The sequence below is a fragment of the Macrobrachium rosenbergii genome, chromosome 44 (assembly GCF_040412425.1).
Source record: "Macrobrachium rosenbergii isolate ZJJX-2024 chromosome 44, ASM4041242v1, whole genome shotgun sequence".
Classification (NCBI taxonomy): domain Eukaryota; kingdom Metazoa; phylum Arthropoda; class Malacostraca; order Decapoda; family Palaemonidae; genus Macrobrachium; species Macrobrachium rosenbergii.
Genome location: NC_089784.1, coordinates 12025754 through 12048686, shown reverse-complemented (window position 1 = coordinate 12048686; position 22933 = coordinate 12025754). Strand labels below are relative to the sequence as shown.

The window sequence follows — 22933 nt, the reverse complement described above, 5'->3', positions numbered from 1 at the left end:
AGAGCAGAACCTTAAGTGTTGGAAGTACTAAAGGAGAATAATGATTCCTTTCGGGTTTCCCCTCCACTGGCATTGTCTCCTATAGCCGTTCCTTTGTATCTTCTCCAGCAGAAGTATGTGGTTCTTTGGTAGATTGTAATTAGAGAAGAATGCAATGGAGCAGGTGTTGATAAATTCATTGGGATTTTACCTACAATTTTTTCTTAGCACCATAAGCAACGAAAATTAGCACCCAGTGTTGGGCATATCAAGACGAAACAATTTCATGTTTTTCCAGCTTGTTTTAATGACTTTCCAAAAGAACGAATGGATGATCTGGTAGACACAGGATTTATTTTCTCTCATACCGATAGATCCTCAGTTACTCAAGTTCCTTTTACTTTTATGTGTATTTGCAAGGAAAGTATTGCTGTCCAAGGAGCTTTCTTTCAGCTTGTGTGCAGCGCCTAAGTATTCACAAGGCATCTGTTGCCTGTGGGGGGATGGTGTCCCCTTTAGGAGCAGGAATTTGTTTCTGCAGAGTCAACTGGTTCAAGTAGGCCAACTCTTTCTGCTGTATTCTGAAGGCCAAAAATCTGTTGCTTCATCTGGCTCAGTCTCTGCATTATGATTTTCAGTAAACTTCTCTAACTCCTCTTCAGTTCATTCTTCATCAGAAAATGAGGGTGGACTCACACTTTGCACTTTTCTGTCAGAAGATGAATGGGTGCTAGGAAACGTGGCCTCACTGGAGAATTTGTCAGAATAATCGAGCACAATTACAGTGCAGTCTTGGCATAACAGATTGGAACTTACAGCAACTGGTGGCTGATGGGATTTTGTTTAGATGAACTATCCACCATTCTCTTCTCAGTGTGGGAATAAGCTATCTTTAACAGTAGGTAAGATTCATCCCAATAATATAAATTTTCATAATAAAATTTATTATTTGGATACTTACCAACTGTTAAAGTAGATCCTGCCCAACCTCCCCACTACTCTCTGGCTGTCAAGCAGAATTCTGACAAAAGCTAAAAGTTTCGAAAGACACCTGGTGGGAGAACAGCTGTGCTAGACAGTCATCTGGGGTCAGCCATTTTATCACCTTCTTTTGTATGAATGCCAACTCACTTATTGGCATGGAGATATCAGCTATCTTTAACAGTAGGAGAGTATCCAAATAGTAAATTTTATTATGAAAATTTATATTTTCTTTTTTACAATGTTAATTACTATTTTTTCAGGGCACTGGTTCCAACTGAAGTTTTGGGAGTAGTGTATATAATTCTGTTTTTGTTAGCTGTTATAGCACATGGCCGCCAAGTTGAATGGACAGCTCGTCTTGATTTTTTGTGGCAATGTCAGGTATGTTAAAAAAAGTTTTCAAGTCATTGCAAATTATTTCTGTTATTCCCACAGAATATTTTCTTTGTTGTCATTCCCAGTTGAGAAATAACTTATTACTGTACTAAGTTTGGTAAGGAGGTGAGAGTATACGCATACAGGCAGTTCCCGATTATCAGCGGTTTGGTTTTACAGGGCTTGTCTAGAGACGACGAAAACGGGATTTTCAGCACCAATATGTGCTGATCTCCGGTTATCGGTGCCAATCCCTGGTTATCGGCGCTGATTCCCAGTTATCGGTGCTGATCCCCACTTATCAGGATCGATAACCGTGGATATCAGTGCCGATAATTGGGGATTGGTGCTGTTATCACCGATTTTTGGTGATCAGCGATTTTCGGTTATCGTCACGCTGTCGGGAACGGAACCCCCACCGATAACCGGGGACTGCCTGTATATATTATATACAGAAGTTTTTCCATGTAAACATTATCCAGAAGCAGTAATCAGGAAAGCAAGAAAAGCAACTCATCAAGTCACATTAATTAAAGTAACCAAACAACTGACAGCTACACAACAACACAAGAAAATTAAAAGTAGTAAAAACCTAGACTTTGGATGAGGTAGTGGGTTAAAGGCTCAGTGTTCAACCTTCTCCATCTCATGCCCCACAACAACTTACATAACTTTTAACAATTATACCTAGGTATAGTAAAAGTTAGGATAATGATTGATTATAAGTATAGGTAAATAACAAGAGCATGTAATTTATGTGCAGTAAATACCTTTTAGTCACCATGCCTATTTTTGTTAGCAGATGGGTACAATCTATAAATTGCTAGTAGGAATGCCCCTTTAAGTCTTGCTGCTTCATTTAGGTTCTGTGTTGATATGTATTTAAAGATCCAGATGGTGCTTGCATGGAAAGACCACTTTCTTCCTCTTTTGTTTTCTGTTTGAAAAAAGACTACATAGGCATGTATGACTTGTGGGGTGTATGAAAAAGCTTTTTTCATTAAAAACAATTTGCTAGTTTACATGGATACTCTTCCTTTATTTTTGTCTCAACCAGGTATATTTCAGGTGTTGTGCCTTTTCTGTTAAGAGTATTAATTCATTTCATTGGGATTTTTCTCCCAGATTCTTTACTCAGGACTCAGTCTATATAGTTTATTTTGCACTATTTATTTCCTTTCAATGTCTTCAAGGAGGAAAACTTCAGATAATACTTCAAGGCAATTTAGTGTAGTATATTTGTTGATTAATGAATGAAGTGAAAGTTTAGGATTAAATATGTAATCGCTGTGGTTTTAAGTACATAGGTATTTCCTTCACATGATGTGTTTTCTGTATTGTACTCCTTTTTTTTGCAGGCCTCAGAGGAAAAGATGGAGATGGATGCCTTGCAGGAGAGCAATCGCCGTATTTTATTCAATCTGTTACCAGCTCATGTAGCCACTCATTTTTTGGATAACCAGTTCAGAAACAACATGGTGAGATCCTATTTAAAAGCTCCTATTTAAAAGCTAGATATATTTATATATATATATATATATATATATATATATATATATATATATATATATATATATATATATATATATATATATATATATATATATATATATATATATATATATATATATATATATAGTATATATATATATTATCTGCAAAATGTAATATTATCCTCCCAAAAGGAATGAAGTTATAGAGAATATAGAGTAATAATATATATATATATATTAGTATATAGTATACAAAATATTCTTGGCTGCTGCATCATACATATTCTTGGCTGCTGCATCAAGGATGGTTCCCTTTGTTTAGTAATTCTACAATTTCATAGCTGCTTGGCATGGCAACACACAAGTTAGAATCCACATTAGCAATGTGTTGATCCTCTCTTCAAAGATTGTGCCTTCCTCCTCACTTATCTTAGATGGTGAGACCCTTTGCATTCTAATACATCTTACTTGTCATTATTCTAATACTTTATAGTCATCTTTTACTTTCACAAGTATCATTTAGCAATTACAAATTCTTAAGTGCTTTGTGGCATAGATGGAACATTTATAGCCAAGGGGTCTTATATCTGGGTGGGAGATGTATGTACCAGTATGGCCCTGTTGTATTTCATCCTGTGGTTTTCTTTTATTGTAGTTTCCCAAACAGTTCTGTGCCATCAGGCTTGATATTTTGAAATGTAGAGGAAATCACAAGGGATATAGGCTGGTTTTTGTATGTGCAAACTATTAACAGCCACAAGTTTTGTTTTTATTTGAGGTGCTTCCAGTTAGTCAATATTTTAAGTCAAACCGGTTATGTTAGACCTTTTTTGAAGAAAATTAGTTCGTTGAGCGGCCACGAGGGCGACGCCACATATTGTTTACAACTTCCTGACAGCAAAAATTATGCCATATCTTTTGTTTTTATGAAAATAATTGTTAGTAATGAAAATGTGTGAAGTCAAAAATGTTTTTGCAAGTATTTTCTTTTGAGCTCTTCATTTTCGAGTTCAGTGGCCAACAATCCATCCCATCCGGCTGAAGGCGCTTGTGTGGCAAATCCTCTTCAGGATGAAGAATGGAATCCTGTGGTAATTCCTGGACTACAAGGATTCACACTTTTATGTCACAGTTCATCCTTCACAAAGGAAATATCTTTGAATTCCTTGTGTCAACATCTGGGACTCCATGTCAAGAGGGAGAAGTCAGACTTATTGAACCAGATTTAGTTTGCCTTATAAAGGACATGAGGACGACATTCTCCTCCATGAGCCAGCAGTTTTACACCTTCCTGATCTTCCGGTCAAGTTTTGGCAATCTCTTAACTGGGAATTTTATGCTGTTGGGAGAGGATAGTCCTACACATGCTTCAGAATGGTCATTTGAGCTGCAGGTGGCAAGGTTTTAGTCATCAAGATGTCAAACAGGTAATGATCTAGTAATATTATTAATCAGCAGATGAACCCTATTCATATAAAACATGCCCACAAGGGCCATTGACTTGAAATTCAAGCTCCCAAAGAATAGTTGGAATATTTTTTTGGAGGATCTTCATTAGTGGGAACTCCCCAGTCACCTTTGAAATATTGATACAGGCAGTCCCCGGTTATTGGCAGCCTTGGTTATCGGTGATCCAGTTTTATGCCGCTTGTCTTCTTGCCTGTCCTGTGAGGGTTAGTTGACAATACCTGTGAATAACCGAGGATTACTGGGTTGATAACTCCAGGATATTTTTCTCTATAGGACAACAAAGGAAGCAGGTATGAGGAATACAGTCTAATTTGCAAAGGCAGGTCATCCTGAAGGCCTATGATAGTATGTCAGAAAGAGAAGCTTAGCAGGTAATGAGTACAAGTCCGCATAATCAAAGTCCTCATAGCCCTCTTCTTTTTGAAGGAGGTACCTAGTGGTACTAGTCCCCATTTATTGCTTTTATTCAAAACATATTATATGCAAATTATTATATTTATTCTCTTTTGACTCTCAGACTCAGTGGGCCAAATGTTTTCTTTAGGAGAAGGTGGTGGAATCCTTCATTTGCGTCTTCATTCATTTATTTATGGTAGTTATACACATATACTTAAAAGGTCACCTACCATCTCACGTGTGTGGCAAGCGTGTTCTGCCGTAAAACTTTGTTTTACACTCTTTGGTTTCATTGTCTCTATGAACAACCTTGGTACTTTACTCATATCAGTTTGGAAATACTCTCGATATTTATAGGTAGCGTACAGAAGCTTTCTCTCCCATTTAAATTGTAAGTTTAGCGAGTAGATTGTAGATTATTGGTGTGTTGTGAAGAGTGAAGCTAATTTTTTTTTTACATGTCATTTTTCATGCAAACTGAGTCACATCACAAGTTCCCTCTTTCCAACCCCTCATATCTTGCAGGTGTGTTAGGTAAATATGCAACTTTAGACTACCATACCTCTTGTCTGTTAGACAAGACTTTGAGTCTGGGGATGCTGTATGAGGGTAAATATATAAAAAATGGTGGGATGGTATGAAAAAATTGTTTTATGTTTAAAAACAGTATTTCATATATGTGCATGAGATTGTATCCTCTGTCCATTCTAAAACATGGTTTTAAATCCACATGTATTAGGAAATGGAAGTTATTTCACAAAATGGGATTTTTTAAAATAATTTTTCTCTCTTTGCAGGATCTTTACCACCAGAGTTACAGCCGTGTTGGTGTAATGTTTGCCTCTGTTCCAAATTTTCATGAATTTTATACAGAATTAGCTGTAAATAACCAGGGTACTGAATGCTTACGCCTGCTCAATGAAATTATTGCAGATTTTGATGAGGTAATGTATTATAATTGGTGTTTGTATTTTTGAATAAAAGTATTTTTATTTTAGTATTCAGGTTCATAATACAGTATGTCAGACAAGATCTTCATTTGTTATTGTTATAGTATATGTACTAAAGTCATAAGTTGCTATCTTGTAGTTACCTGAACATTCATGGTTTCCATTCTAAAAGTGCAAATTATCTCATTCTGTCTTTTTAACCTGTATCTTGAATCTTTCACCTGCTGCTATAGCTCCATCAAACTTTACTAAATCATTGTATGCATGCAACTTAAACTGTCTTAATATACAGACATCTTCCATGCACCTCTTTCATTTATCTTTGTTAGCATTATAGCCAGCCCTCTTTGAAGCTGTCTCCAGGAGCTTTGGTCTTGGGCGCTTTCTTCCTATTCACACTTCACGGAGATGGAGTTGTGCAAAAGTAGCCTTCCAGCTCTGTTCTTTACATATACCTCAGATTAATGATTCATTGTGTGCTACTCTTTTAAGAACCTGGAATTAGTTGCATGGCAGTGTTAGAATTTTGGTTTTCTCATTCATACTACTTATTTGCAGTTACTGGATGATGAGAGATTCAAGGCAGTGGATAAGATCAAGACAGTGGGTTCTACTTTTATGGCTGCTGTTGGTCTTATGCCTGACATGAGGATCCTTGATCACAGTGAAGAATCGGCAATTTATTACATGACAATGCTCACAGAGTTGGTATTTGCATTCAGGGAAAAACTAGCAAACATCAACGAGAACTCATATAATAGTTTTACATTACGAGTTGGTAAGTTTCTTTTTCAGTGTTTCAGAATCTAATTTTGAGTTGCTAGATAGCCAAGCTCATGGTGGCAAGTTAGAAAATTTGTTTCTCATAATGTTAGATTTAAAATCTTTTCATTATTACTGTCTATGTACTGCTCAGTTTTTTCCAGTTTTGAAATGTCTCCTGAAATGCATTTTCCAGGATGGCTTGCAGGGGTGATATCTCATGTTCCTGAATTTCCCCAGTGGTTTGAAAATTATATCCTTTAAAGGCTGTTTTGACACTAGAGACATTGTTGGTTAAAAATTTGTTCTGCTTGAAAGTTTTAAAATATCAGATTGATCAGGGGGTGTTGTGTGCATGTGTGTTTGAAGAGGCATGAGTTTTGGGAAAACAAGATTTGAATAGCTCACATCAGTCACTCTCAGCTGTCTACTCAAACACGGGACAATTGTTGTGCGATACCAAGCTATTCTTTTGATTTTGGTCCTTGCAGCCATTTCTTTTTCTTACATTTAAAGTCATCTTTAAAGGATTTTTTTTGTGAACCCTAGAAGAAAAAAAAAATGTTTCAGGTATTCAAGAACTTGAAAAATCATTGGGAGAAGTGTGTAGGTACTTCAGGTAACTACTTAGAGGGGGCAAGGCATAGTAAATTTTAAAGTAGGCAATTGGGTTTTTATATTGGAAGTCTTGTGTTTTTTGGACAAGCATCATATTTGTATAATTTCAAAACTGTTGGAATGTAAAAGATTTCTACTTACACAATGCAGTGGAATATGCAGATCATTCTTGAGAAAGAAAAGAAATAGGATCAAGGCTCCTGTTGGTTGTAGTCCTTGAGTTACAGGCACAAGGCAAGGTTGAAGATGTTGACTAAATGTGAACAATCTTTTATCTCATTGCTAGTTCATTTCATGTTAGGGACTGCACTCCTCTGACCTAAGGTTCATTCAACAACTTTTAATGCCTCAAACAACACTTCTAAAAATATAGGCCAAAATGTGTCGGAACTATTTGGACACATACGCACAGGAATGTTAATAGAGTTGGCTGATTCACTGTTAGAGCTTATAGCAGGATTGTTTATCCACTTAAAAAGGACAAGGAAAAAGCTCTTGATAGGAAGATAAAAGAAGTATTGTTATTTATTTGGTATGGCATAGAAAATTTAAGAAATCCTCACACTGTCCAAACATGTCGCTTAGTTGAGCTTAGGCAGTGTATAACATAGATTAAAACCTTTCATAGATATGAAATGCAATTTGTTTACCAATATAAATAATTACATTATGCACGTTTTGTTAAGGGATGTTAATTTCAAGAAAACTTGGAATAACATGACCATACACAATGTGAAACAAAGAGGGAGTAAGCATAAATACAGACAGACCTTCATATGATTGCTCATGGAATCTGCAGTTTATATATCCAGCTCTCTTACTTCATAAAGTACCAACTGGTCAGAGAACTGGGTGTAAGGCCGAGTGGTTCTTAAATAGGCATATCATTAAATGTGGAGTGTCTGTATATGAAATTGTACTCCTACCATCCCTTGCGAGTGGCACACATCTTTTGGTTATAGTTAGTATGGAAAAAAGTGACTGGAAAAGCTAGTTTGACTGGGTCAGTTATTATAACCCAATTTGTTGAAATGATCATGTTTAAGAGGGTTTGATGACAGTAAAAATAATAGCTTTAAATCAGTGAGAAATAACTCTAAAAGTGTTCTAAAAACTGGATCTATATACACCCCATTTGGTTTACCTACAGGTATGAACATTGGACCAGTTGTAGCTGGTGTCATTGGTGCTAGGAAGCCTCAGTATGATATATGGGGCAACACTGTCAATGTTGCAAGTCGTATGGATTCAACAGGCCTCCCAAATCACACTCAGGTAAGCTATGTTTTAAATTGTTAGTAGAGTGCTTGTAATTAATCTGAATATCAGAGGCTCTTAAAATTATATATGGACTAAATAGTTTTATTATATATATTGTGTCAAACAAATTTCTGTCATAAGCAGGAGTATTATTTCAAAGATTTGTGCTTGTCAATTTTCAGACAATTTAGTTATTTTTATTATAGTTTATAACTCTGGATGGGCATTGCTGTCTTCTGAAAAGCAAACAAAGTTTCATTTATTCTCTAGAATTGGTGCTAGCTATGCTTTTATTGACACTCATCACCCTTAGGGTGTACTACATAGGGTTGCCATGTGTTGGCTGCAGTGCTCTCCATTTTTTACTTTTCATCCATTCTCTTTGGCAGTCTCTAACCTATCTGTCCAACTTCTTGAATGATGTGTTGCTTCAAAAAGCACGAGTCATTCATGATTGATTCTCTCAGTCTAGCCTTATGAGTGTAGAAATTTGACTCAGTTGTTATCTTAAAATACCTAATAATAGATAATGATGAATCTTTTCTGTGTTTCCAACCAAAAACAGAGAAATATATTTTTAAAATGTGAAATACATTGTCAATATCACCAGACTACCAAAATCATTTCTAGACTCACAGGATTGGCCCAAAGGGTATGTTTGTAACTGACTGGTAAAAATTGATAAAAGAGAAAGCTGAATATGTCAAATAGCTGGACTTTGGAAGAAACTGAAGCACTGTAGATAAGAAATAAAAGACAAAAGTACATAAAACTAATGGTATGTTGGACTCCGTCTCGTGTAGGAATTGAAGGAAACGAAAAAAGTGGATATTGCAGCAAAAGAAGCAATAAGATTACCCATCTTTCAGTGCCATCTTCCAGAGGATTGGCTAAATGTAATTAACTCAGTAATATGGGAAAATGGCAACATAACTGGAATAACATTTTCATAATGAACAAAATGGGAAGTATTAAAGACACTTTCATGGAATGAACTTCATCTTCAAGAAATCATAGCCACCCCTCAATCAAGTTTCATGGGATGGAAGAAACTGAGGCATCATTCCTTCGATGCATGCGCAAAGGAGCTTGATGGTTGACACCTAGGCCTGTCAGCCTACCTCATTGCCACCAATTCCTTGTTTGTTATTGTAGTGAAGGTGTGAGTAAGAGTCAGCATCTACAAACTTAATTATTTATTCAAACAACAAACAGACAGGTCAATAACTCTTGCAAGCAGAAATGCAGTGTCCGACACTAGGTGAACGAAAACAGAGGTCACCACACAGTCATTTGTGTTTGTTGACAGATGAATATATATATACTGTACATATAAATTGATATACAAGGCATGACTGAAGCTATGGTACATATGGTTGAAATGCTGACATTGTGATGCGTATGGTAATAAAGGTACATTTAACATGACAATATGAATGGATGTATATGTATATAAGATGCATGACATATGCTGTTTCTTGTGTCTGCGTATTTTGCGCACGGAGATGTTTTGTGAGGAGACAGCTTGAACATTGTTTTCTCAGCTTCAGTTACAACTTGCAGCTTAAATTTAGCAGTATATTTCCTTGCCAATCTTTTTGCCAAAGTGAATAAGGTATAATGTAAAAATATATCAGTTCTGTTCTACTTAACGTCATTTGTAACATAACTATGTGGTAATAATATTGTTTACAATCATATGATGGTTGAAATGCAAGCAAAGCAGCTGTTGTTATTTGATGCGGTTGTTCATAACAAACTAGCTGTTTTCGTTTGGTTGTTTATGTCTGTACGCATGTACACAACGAGTATAACATTACCAATAATACTTTTATCATTCTCTTTTACTTTTATAACTTATTTAACTAGAAGATGGGATAAAGAGATGGAGGAAAAGAAGTTAGTCTATTGTAATTTGGGCTCTCCCTCGCTGCCTGGTTGTACACTGCTGCTTGCACCTATCGCGTGGGAAATTTTAAAATATTTTCAAAATATTGTCGTATCAGTATTAATTGATAACCCCATTGCAAAATCAAATTATCGCAAGGCAAATTATCATAATTCAAGTACTACCTCTACGTATTGACTCTGAGTATGTCAAGTTGGACGTACAAACAAATCAGGATACTAACAGCCGTTTGGAACCTAACTTGTTCTTAAGTAGAGGAGCATTTGTACTTGAAATGAGATTGTTCCTCTGCCTGTATGTCATCAAATCTGTCACACTTATATTCCTTTTTTGTGCAAAGATTTTGGCAAAAGGTGAAACCATTATTCTAAATTTTGTAGATTGAGTTCTATGAGATATAAAGACAAAATATTTGACATGCATTCTTTGTTACAGAAGTCCTTTCAGGTGACACTAAGGTTAGTGACTGTGACTTTGACCATGATCTTTGTACTAAATGTGAATGCCATGAGGGGACTTTGTGTTTCACAAAAACATCTTGTCTGGAGAATGTTGAGGATGGTATTTACTGCTGCAAAGGAACTAATTGTGTTTTGAAGAAGACAAGCAATGCTTTGTCCTCATCAACACTTCTTAATTAGAATGGTCATAGAGCAGACTTGGTTTGGTCTAGTAGAGGACATGTTCTGAAAAAATTTGTTTTTGTGTACTTCTGATTTGAAACAATTACGTATTACTGTATTTGTAATATGTAGATGGTTACAAATTAATTTTCATCTGTAAAGTAATAAAATGAACATTATTCATAGAATTTTCTTGATATTTAGCAATCATATTGGCAGCTTTATTTCTTTGCATAGTCGTTTTTCCTCTCTTATCTCCCAAGACTTTTATTTTCTATTACAATATCGAAATGTTTTTATTACCACACATCTAGTTTACCAGTTTACATGTCAAAATGGTTAGACTAAACACTTGTGAAACATGTTCATTATTGGAAAATGAACATTATTTGAAGGAGTGCTTGGTTTTCCAGGTAACGGAAGAAGTTTATCAGGTATTGCGCAAAGGACCGTATCAGTTTCAGTGTCGGGGGAAAGTCAAAGTAAAAGGAAAGGGAGAGATGACAACTTACTTCTTGACAGACCGAAAAGAACCATCTACTATGAAGGCTGAAGACAGTAACAGACCACCTAAGGTACCACCTCATCTGCAAAGTTATGGTGAGTCTTAGTCGCATTACTAACATCTAGATTTTCTCTTCCTACAGCATTTAATTTTTGTGTTTGAAATGATCAGTATGGAATGGATAAATGGAAGTATGCAAATGAAAAAGAGAATTGCCATCCAGTTTCTGTGTATACTGTATATTTGGCAGGGTTTGCTTATAGGGTCTGCACTGTTTTACCTAATTAGCTTTATATGTAGACTCCAAATTAAAAAACTTATGAATTAATTTAGTTTCTCCAGAGACAGTGTTAAATATAATGTTTTTATAAATTAATTATTTTTTACCCTATTATGTTGATGCCCTTCTCTGTGTCAATAGCCACTTTTATTTTCATATAGGATGATACATTCCTGAATGAGGAATCTGTTCCTGCTGTTGTTATAAGGAATATTACACTGTAGTGTCAATAGATTCTAAGTATCCTCCAAGTATTTTTGTATATAAAATATTTACACACCTTAAAAACTCTTCACCTTACACTTGATAAGTTTAGCTTGCATGTATCATTAATGATTTTTATTTGATTGTGTTCATGCAGTTATATTCAGTCTTTGAAATTTGTACAAATAATGAAGTTACATTATTTAATTTTCCGTGGGTAAAGATGTTACTATGATAGTTTTACAAGATAATCAGATGTAACTATAGCTTTATTCCACATAAGACCAAATCAGCAGTGGCAGGCAGTTTGAACTCAAACCATTAACCTTATCAATATTTTGTTTTAATTAAGTCTTAACACAAAATAACAGAACTGCTTTGGATTCTGACAATATCAGGAAAGGTGTTACATAATCTGTTAGTAAGTGCTTATTCAATCATTGATGGCACCAAGTATAGCCAGAATGGCTTAAGATGTGATATTTATGTCTTGATTACAGAGCTTTACAAAACTACTCTTAATTTGAAAGTTCATGTTCCAGGGTACACTTATTGAACATGTAATATGTAGTGTTCAGATATGAGTAAAGCAAGAACTTGGCAGCATAGGGTTTATTTGGATTGCTGATAGCGAGAAATTGAATATTATAGTTGTACTTGAGTTTTCAAAGGCTGTCAAGTAAATAACGACTTATAAATTGGAACTAAAGTAGTTGCAAATCAGCATTAATGCTAGGTTCACGGCAACCACCATATAGTGTGCAAGGAATTTCTTTTGCAGTTGTGTTTGATGAAATTTACTCTGTTTCAAGTTATTTTTTATTTTCTTGTTGTTTAAATAGGTCTGTCAGTTACTTACATTTATTTAGTGAATTAGAACTGAGTTTTTACATTTCTGTGCTTGTTGTTCTCTTGATTTTGTAATGTGCAAACTTCCAGTCTGTGTGCAAAATAGTGTACAAGAGTCCTATGTGCATAAAAGTGAATGAGGAAAAATTATAGTTAAAGCCAGGACAATGACATGCAATATAAAGAGAGGTCATGTAATTGAGTACAAGCCTTTTATGTGACAGTCCTTTGAGGAGGAGGAAGTGTCATCTACAGCATATATGAAGCAGTTTAAATAATATATGTAGAAAATACTGTAGATAGGAAGGAACCTATCTGTTGTGAGGAAGAAAGTTAAAAAATTATAAAGTTGCCTTCATTAATTAGACAAATTGCCTCTGATTCAGTCATGTTAATTTGAAAAAGAGAAAATTCAGGGAATTCTAAATATAGGCTGGCTATTCCCAACAGTGATGAGTAAGGCTAACATAAAGCTTATCAAATTGGACTGAGGAGAAAATATTGTGCTTTTGTAAACCAAAATTTCTATTTTTAAAAGCAGACTTTGTCATTTGAAACAAGGTATCTCTCCAAGACAAGTTTATAACAATCTCACATCCAATACCATATGAAGGTTAGTAGTGCAGTTAAACTTCATGATAATAATAATAATAATAATAATAATAATAAAAACTAATAATAATAATAATAATAATAATAATAATAATAATAATAATAATAAGACCTGAAAATCGAAACAAGAAGGATATGGAATATGCCAGTGGAAACTGTACCCATAATCATAGGAACACTAGGCACGATCCCAAGATCCCTGAAAAGGAATCTGGATAAACTAGATGCCAAAGTGGCTCCAAAACTCATGCAGAAAAGTGTGCTACTAGAAACAGTTCACATAGTGAGAAAAGTGATGGACTCCTAAGGAGGCAGGATGCAACCTGGAACCCCACACCATAAAAACCACCCAGTCAAATAGGATGACTGATAAACCAAAAAAAAAAAAAAAAAAATAATAATAATATCAGATACAGCGCAGGAGTGGTGGAGTGGACGAAGGCTGAACTCTGCAGCAGAGGCCAAAAAACTAGGAAACACATAATACACAAAGCACTACACCCAAGAGCAAATACAGACAGACTTTACATAACAGGAAAGGAAGGAGGGAGAGGTCTACTAAGCATAGAGGACTGCGTCAACATTGAGAGCAGAGCACTGGGCCAATATCTGAAAACCAGTGAAGATGAGTGGCTAAGAAGTGCATGGGAAGAAGAACTGATCAAAGTAGACGAAGACACAGAAATATACAGAGACGGGAGAATGAAAAACAGAACAGATGAATGGCACAGCAAACCAATGCACGGACAGTAAGTACATGAGACAGACTAAAGATCTGGCCAGCAATGAAACATGGTAATGGCTACAGAGGGGAGAACTCAACAAGGAAACAGAAGGAATGCTAGCAATGGCACAAGATCAGGCCCGAAGAACAAGATATGTCCCAAGAACAAAAGATGGAAATAACATCTCACCCATATGCAGGAAGTGCAGTATTAACGATGAGACCATAAACCACATAGCAAGTGAATGTCTGGTGCTTGCATAGAACCAGTACAAAAAGAGGCATGATTCAGTAGCAAATGCTCCCCACTGGAGCCTGTGCAAGAAACACCAGCTAGCTTGCAGTAATAAGTGGTACGAACATCAACCTGAGGGGGTGATAGAAGACAATCGGGCAGAGATCCGCTGGGACTATGGTATCAGAACAGATAGGGTGATACATGCTAATAGACAAGACTTGACGCTGATCAACAAAATCAAGAAGAAAGTTTCACTCATTGATGTAGCAATACCATGAGACACCAGAATAGATAAGAAAGAATGAGAAAAAATTGATAAGTATCAAGCCCTGAAAATAGAAATAAGAAGGATATGGGACAAGCCAGTAGAAATTGTACCCATAATCATAGGAACACTAGGCACGATCCCAAGATCCCTGAAAAGGAACCTGGAAAAACTAGAAGCTGAAGTAGCTCCATGTCTTATGCAGAAGAGTGTGTTGTTAGAAACAATGCACATAGTGAGAAAAGTGGACTCCTAATGAGGCGCAGTACAACCTAGAACCCACACTGCCAAAACCACCTCAAAAAAATAATAATGTTACTGTCGAAACATCTGATCCATTACCTAATTTTAAAGGTGCTTCTCAAGATTACGCTCTCTCAAATAGATTTTTTCTCTTTAACAACAAATTTCTCCAGTCTACTTCTTATCTAATGTTTTTACCTATGATTCATAAGTCCATAATTCTGTTTATTTGAACATCTGACTTCCTATGCCATTCTCAATCTAGAATTACTCCTTTCAGTTCTCTTGTTGAAAATATGAATGGAGATCCCGTTCTGTAGAATTCAATGAGTCCAAGAAACAGATTTCACTGATTCCTCCTCCTATCTACTCTCATGTAATCCTTCAATTCTGTACGATTCTAACTTAGTAATTCTACAGAACGGGATCTCCATTCATATTTTCAACAAGAGAACTGAAAGGAGTAATTCTAGATTGAGAATGGCATAGGAAGTCAGATGTTCAAATAAACAGAATTATGGACTTATGAATCATAGGTAAAAACATTAGATAAGAAGTAGACTGGAGAAATTTGTTGTTAAAGAGAAAAAACTATTTGAGAGAGCGTAATCTTGAGAAGCACCTTTAAAATTAGGTATTGGATCAGATGTTTCGACAGTAACACGTATAAAGCTGTTATATAGCAACTCTTAATAGCATGCAAGTAATGGTTGTAAGACGTGAGGTATTCTGATTGGAAATAAAGATGTTACAGTCATTGACTGAGTAATGGAAAACATTACTTTTCCAATAATAACCCATTTCGTAAAGCCTTCAATATAGAGCAATCACTAGTTTTAAGGAAAGAAAAACCAAAATTGATATTAAATGACATGAAGGTCACCAGAGTCAGACCAAACCCATTATTACCAGAGTCAGACCAAACCCATTATTTAATCTCTTAACAGCATTTGAAAAGTTGCCTGCTCTCAAAATGTGGGAAGTATTGAGGCTTTCATATTTATAACACACCAAGGTGGATAATAGAATAATAGTCTTGGAAAATCTTAATGTAAATGATGAGCAAAATTGTAAAAAATTTTATACAGGATGCACATTGAGCTAATTGAATGATGGTACCAGAGATTATTACTATGATCTGGGACAATACAGTAAATAGAACTCTTGTTTTGTCCATTAATTTAAAATGCAAGTCAACAGCTGAGGACCAAATAGGAACTATTCAAAACATGGCAAAAAAAATCCTTGGGATAGACAGGTCTCCAGAATCTTGAAATTCTCAGTAAAATTCTATTTTTTGCAGTTAAGGAAATAGTTATATTTCTCAAAAACAAATTTGCAGTAAAAAATGGCACTTAAAATCTGAAATGTGCTGTATGTAGTTAAAGAAACAAATGTCCAAGAGAAGATCTTGGTAGAAAAGCAGGTGCATGCACCATATCATCTAGACGAATTGAGAATTCAGTGCAATACAAATTGAATTTGGGGTAAGTTTTTTATCAGTATGAATTGCAAAAGGTTAAGATAGGAAAGATGAGTTTTGATCCTTGGTATACAGAGAAAGGCTCATATATGCTAGTGAAATGTAAAGTAAGACAGCTGCAATAGGATCAGCTATTAAAATTATTAAAGGTATCCCATTTCAGAAATATGTGTTTAGCAACTCCAGAAGCTTTATAGAAAGCCCTCAAAATTACAATACAAAAATTAATTAGTAAATGGGAAAATATATGTTACATTGAACAAGATAGTAACAAATTAAAGCCTATCAAGCCTAATGTTGGAATATAGAATTCATCTTAACAAAAGGACAGATGCACAAACAATTTGGCTTTAGAATTGGTCTTTCTTGATATTGGATAATTAATTCCTATATATACAGACTGAAGAGTAACAAACAATTTAACATTTCTATATGAACGTCCAAAATATAATCAACAATGAATCATTCAAAGAAATTTTATCATTCTCCTCTATTTTCAAATGACCCATTAAGTTTTAAGGAGTTTTAATTTAATAAATAAAATCTAAACATTATCATTGATAATGACAAATCCTTTGAATCAGTCTTATGAGAGCTAAATAAATTAGCTCAGTAGTCTATTTAAACTACTTCAGTAATAATATAATAATAACAATAAAAAGAATAATAATAAAAATATTAAAAGGTAGACAGGTATCTATAGCAGGAAGGTGGGTCAAATTTTCATTGGTCAGTTTTTGCTTCAGCAGATCTACGTTGTAAAGCCATGATTAATACAGCCAAGAAGGTTCGAACACCTGCAAGCTTTACAACATAGATCCCCCAAGGGTGAAACTGACCGATAAAAATTTGACCCGCCCTAAGTGAAAACTGATGAATGAAAATGATGATAATAATAATGTGAGGATTCAGTACTAATTTCAGACTTTCTTACCTTCATAGATATTTTTAGTAAAGAAGTGCTTTTGTAAATACTGTATATTAAAACTGTGGTTGCCATTTTGTCAGATAACCTATAGTACATGCTTGCTTTTGCTGATTTGTTCCAAGAGTATATTGATGCAGCATTACTTTGTTATCAGTGGTTTTAGTTAAAACATACAGTGGATATTTAACAGTGAAAAAGTTACAATACTGTTCAGGTATCTAAAGAACAGTAATACGAAAAGCTGGACATCAAAACATAACAGTTAAGTACTACACTGTACAGTACTTTGTTATTTAAACACTTCCAACATCATATTCCTAGCCACAATTGTAAGTTATGGTAAAGAACGTATGGAAAGTTTTTATGCTATTTAAAGAAATGGGAACAGTTTCCTTACTCCTATTTAGACTGAAGTAATTCACTTATTTGTGTGGTATGTATGAAAGGTATGTATTTATAGAAGAGAAAACCCTCTTATTTTATGTAGGCTTAATACCTGGAAAAACAGAATAAACACATTAAAACTATGGGCAACAGACTTTAGTTGCTCATTCTGGTAAGCCCTCTACATCATCAGGGTGTAACCCTCCCCCTAACTACCTCAAATGTCATTCTTGACTGAACTCAATTTACAAGTTTTAGTTAATGAAGTGTCTATATTTTATATTGTCTTCAACATTTTTCTTATTAGATAAAAGAATCATAGCAGATTTAGTTGCAGAAATAGCAGCAGAAATGCACTTTAGTGATTTTGTATTACAGTACGTAGAGTATATTGTAACCAGCAAATATTAGAATATGAGCTTTTATTCGCTCTGGTTAGGGAATAGCAGGGCAACTGCCTTGTTTCAAGTGCTCATGGTATTTACACTGATTATTTGTTATTTGGTTCCATACTTGTTTATCATGGGACCTAATGTTTATCTTTATTAAATTGTTGTTTAATATGACCATAGGATCATTTCCAGACTCAAAGGTCATACCTAAAGAATGTATTTTTAAGGAAAGTTATAATTTGATTAACATATATAAGAAAAGAATTTGGTGGAAGGGGCGCTGAGAAAATTTAGCAGCACCAAGGTGCGCACTGGTAGTAGTGCATCCTTACTTAGAATATAGACAACAATGCTCAGTCCATGTAAGGGGTATACTGTACTTTTGCCGTGAGTGGCACACTTTTACTTTTAATTTGTTCTGCCTAGTTGTCCAACTTTTTAACTCTACCATACCCCAAATTTCACCTCATTTAAGGTCTATGATCATAGAATCAGGAAATGTGAGATGGTGGTACAGTATTGTTAACCAAACTTTTAATAAAAAAAAAAAGCAATAGTAACATTCCTTTTATAATGCTTTCATTATTTGCAGCTTTGTGTTTTCCTTTTTAAGTCTTACATCTTAATGTTTTTTCTTAGTTGTTCTTAAGTCATGTATACTTTATGAAGTTTTGAGATATTTTTTTTACCACATTGCCTGAAAAGTGTTTGAAAGTTTGATTTTGGTATTTTGGCCACAAGTTAATCAGCACCTCCACACCGTTTCCTTTGTATATATGAACTTCCAGAACCTGACATTGAGTACTGCAGGTATCCTTAAGTGTTAAGTGTATAGGGTACAAGTGCTCAAACTGTGCTTGGGGGAATTAGCAGTGAAATGTGGATAATTATTTTATATCTCTTTAAAGCATCCATAAAAATCGGTAGTTCAGCTTAATCATAACTAGAGACACCCTACCTGAGGACAGTGAGAGAGATGTATTTTGAAACAAAGTACATATTGTCCTGTACTTGGAAAGTGTCATGGAGCAGTTGTATAATTGCCTTATGAGCATGACTGGACATGCTTAGATATCTCCCCTGCATAACCAGTAGACTACTACCATTACTAGTAAGGAAACCAGCAAGATCACCACAAGCTCAGTTATCAATCAATAGGAGACTACTTGGGCTAAGAGAATATCATGTGTTCAGGAAGAGATCACGTCTGGTCAGGAGGACATACCCGATCAAAGAGACCACAAAAAAAGAGTAGGAAGAGCATGACTTATCAGGATTACACAGTTGAAGGCAAGACTATAAACAAGCCATTGTACAAACCCAACATTTATGTGTTAACTCCTGATGGCTTGATTACCAGACTCTTGAGGTTTCATGGTAACTGTCTAAGGTCGCAACCTCTTCACAAAGTTCTTACCACTAGTTGAAGTTCTCTCCCTGGAAGATGGGTAAAAGCATCTGGCTAGAGTCTGGGTCCTGGGGCTTGTAGTGGTCTGCTGACCCTTAAGAATGGGAGGCCTAGGAAGTCACTGAAAGTCTCTCTGAAACCAGAAGCCTGGAGATGGATTACAGCTAAAGGCAGTAATGGAGCTGCCAAAGTTCCAATAAGTTGCTCAAGTTGTTTTCTAGTTCAGCTTGTCAGCGAGACTGTGGATCAAATTGGTAAGAAACAGATGAGGGTGCATGATTTTGGATGTATCTAGTTAGAAGCGAGAATGCAATTGGAGGTAGAAGCTTGCCTGGAAGCAGCAGAAGCACACCTGTCAGCAGCAGGAACATCAATAGAATTCTGTCTGGAGTGACAAGCAGTATATCCTAAATGAAAGAGTGCTAGCACTAGCACCAGCAGGAGCAAACACCTGGAAGAAGTTACAAGATCAGCTGGTGCCAGGCAAGTACAGGAAATCCTGTGAGAGAGCAGAAGCCAGTAAGGAGAAGGTAAATGAGCCTGAGAAGATGATTTCCCAAGACAAGAGGTTTGCAAAGATGGAAAATCCTCCTAACAAATAATGAAGATTCTACTTTGAATGGTACAGAGGTAAGGCAGAAGCAGCCATAAGGAAATTGGAGTTAGGTTCAATGGAACAAGATCGGTAATTAGAATGCACGAAAGGGCTTAGAATAGCAGGCAAGAGCATTATTTAAAGGACAGTGTTCTTTACCTATGGCAGTAGGGGCAACTCCAGAATCAACTCTTGACACTGCTTGGGATACACAAATATCATAAGAGGACTTCCTGAGGTGACATTTTTACCTGTACCAGTTACCCCTTTGGATCAGTTATAAAGTGTTAACATGACATCAAAAATTCAACTGTTGAATCAGTTATGGCATGCTGACATGTCATTTAAAATGACATGTCTACCACTATGACCATGAGAGTGTGTGAAAAGATTCTTACTGGATTCAGCATGAATGTGATATGCATAAAAAGATGGAAACCTAGAATATGTCTTGAGATTCTCTGTCTTTACTCAGAAGTGGTGGACAGAGCATTTAAAGGGAAATATTGCTGATCACTTAACAGCCTATTGGGTGAAAAATATCAGGAAATCTGATATTGTTTGAAATGAAATTTATAATAGTTTTTCATGGCACAAACAGTAGTACAATAAAAACAGGAATGCAACTAATTCTGTTGCATTAACAACAACACACTAAAGCAAACATCAGTGAAAACAAGAGAGGATGTTTATCACTAAAAATAAAATATCTGTAGAGAAACTACACAACCATCACTAACAAAATACAAAAAATGAAGACATTTCTCCTCGTAAGGGGTAGCAACATCAGTGCCCCTGATGCAGTGCATTGTAGACAGTATCCCTTTGGCCCCTAGCTGCACCCACTTTTCAGCCTTTCATTTTGCCTCCATAACTGCTGCTTTCCTTCCATTTTCCTGTACAACCTCTCTAATTACAAGGCTATTGTGGGATTTCCTCCCAGTTTCACCTTAGGTCCTTTTATTTCTCATTTTTCTAAAATTCTAAATTTAACTTGCTTTCCAACTATTTCTACTCTGTCTGTTTGCATTCATAAGTACAGAATGGTTAAAAGTGCCTCAGCGGATGGCTTTGTAACCTAAATTTTATTATTTATTCAGCACACATGAATTAGTGAGAACTAGAGTGATGCTCAACATAAAAACATATAATGCTTAAGTACACAATATTAAAACCCAAAAATGCTGATATAGTACAGAAAGCAGGTTATTGAACAAGGCTTTAAATAAACTCAGATCTCCACAACTGCTGAGGAGGGAACATTAACACATACTGGCACCCACTACCAAAAACTGTCATCAATGCAAACACCAACATGAAAATCAACAGTGAAGATTATTGGATCAAAACAAAGCCATGAAAACTGAAAAAAATATATAAAGAGCAGTACTGTAAGTGGAAAAAGGCTCAAGGGAACATTTATAGTAGTTGTCAGAAGAAGGAAAGTGGAACTTCGACTACCCCCAACCCGCGATGAAAAGAGATTTTCACGGTTATACACTTACGTGTATAAGGAAGTACCAATAACATTTTTAAATGCATGTATGATAATGAAATGATAGCGTAATATGAAACCAAGGTGTGCCTGAGAAAAACTTAACTGTGGTTAGGGGTACAGTCACAATAAGTGATCCAGAGATATAAATATCTTTAGATAATTCAGTGCATTTTTTCCACTATCTTCCATATACCAGTTCTGTAACTCTTGGATTTAAATTCTTTTTGAAACAATCACTTTTGAGGCATGTGAAACATGTATCACTGATGGCTCCCTTTGGTGAGAGGGAGGGCTTACCTGAAGGGCAACTACAGTACAGGCATTTTTATTTGTAACAGAAACCCAGCACTGCCAATTCTGTCTGTAGGGTTTTAAGCTTAAGTAAAATATGGTGGGCATAATTAAGAAACTTAGAATTTTTAAGTATTACATCTACCATGATGACCATGAGTGTGTGTGAAAAGATTCTTACTGGATTTTTAAATAGGGATGATATGTCTGTAGAGCTATTGCAATACTGTTTCCAAACCTTATGCAGATTGTATTGATTTTATGTAAGTGGATGTGTAAGTAATGCACACGTGTGTCCGAAAATGTAAGGATATATTTGTTGTATATTAAAAGCCAGAGAATGTTTTAAGTAATTTACATGTGTGGCAAAAAATTAAGAGTATTTGTCCTGAGATATTCATAGGAATGACTTACTGAATGAGAAGTTGGTCACCATTTTAAGAGTGAAATGGTCATGAAGGTCGAGAGTGTACACACTGATTGTGTTAGCAGTTCTATCAAGTGAGAAATGCTGTGCATGGTTGATATTATATAGGTGCAGTTTACTGTAGGAGACTTGTAATGAACTTCTTAATTTGTCATCTTTTTTTAATTTTGCTTTATTTTAGTGAAGTAGTTTGCCATGTTTGGGCAAAATACGTATACATCTAGTGGTAGATATGAGTTTTTTGGCTCTTCTTTACTTTTTATTTTGCTGCATACAATGATGTGTACATTTTATTTTGAAATTTTGGCTGCTGCAGATAAGCAATCAAAATAGATTTAGATGCATATCTCTAGTATTTTCCATACTTCCAAATTAACCAATCTTTTTAATAACCCTTTTCTAGATCATACATTCTGAAAAATTTATAGCTTCTTAATGTCAACCCAATTTGAATCTAACTTTTTAACCTAACCAAAGCAAGTTAGCCTAGCCCTTTTATGACTTAATGTTTCCAATTTGATGTAAAAAACAACTGCTGAATCTGTTGTTACAATTTTGTCAGTTGATCAAAATTAACCCAGTTTCCCAATATACATGAAACCCAGTTTCCCTTGTCCCTGAGTAACCCCACCCCTGGCATGTCCCTACTAGCCCCGGATCATGGGTGTGGTTGGCCTATGTGGGCAGCGTACTGTGTGGTGGGGCGGTGTGGCGGGACACTGCACCCCCCTCATGCTTCCTTGCACCCACACCACCGCCACTACCACACCCACAATGGTAAGATGGAA

General features: G+C 35.5%; 1 protein-coding gene across 1 annotated transcript in view; it reads left to right on the top strand.

Annotated features, from left to right (window-relative positions):
• The window catches only part of LOC136829342 (Ca(2+)/calmodulin-responsive adenylate cyclase-like), a 272221-nt gene that overhangs the window by 192413 nt on the left and 56875 nt on the right, over positions 1-22933 (top strand). Inside the window, 7 exon segments of the mRNA XM_067087752.1 lie at positions 1224-1344; positions 2697-2816; positions 5495-5641; positions 6206-6425; positions 8178-8302; positions 11233-11419; positions 22797-22922. Of these exon segments, the coding sequence (XP_066943853.1) occupies positions 1224-1344; positions 2697-2816; positions 5495-5641; positions 6206-6425; positions 8178-8302; positions 11233-11419; positions 22797-22922 (1046 nt within the window).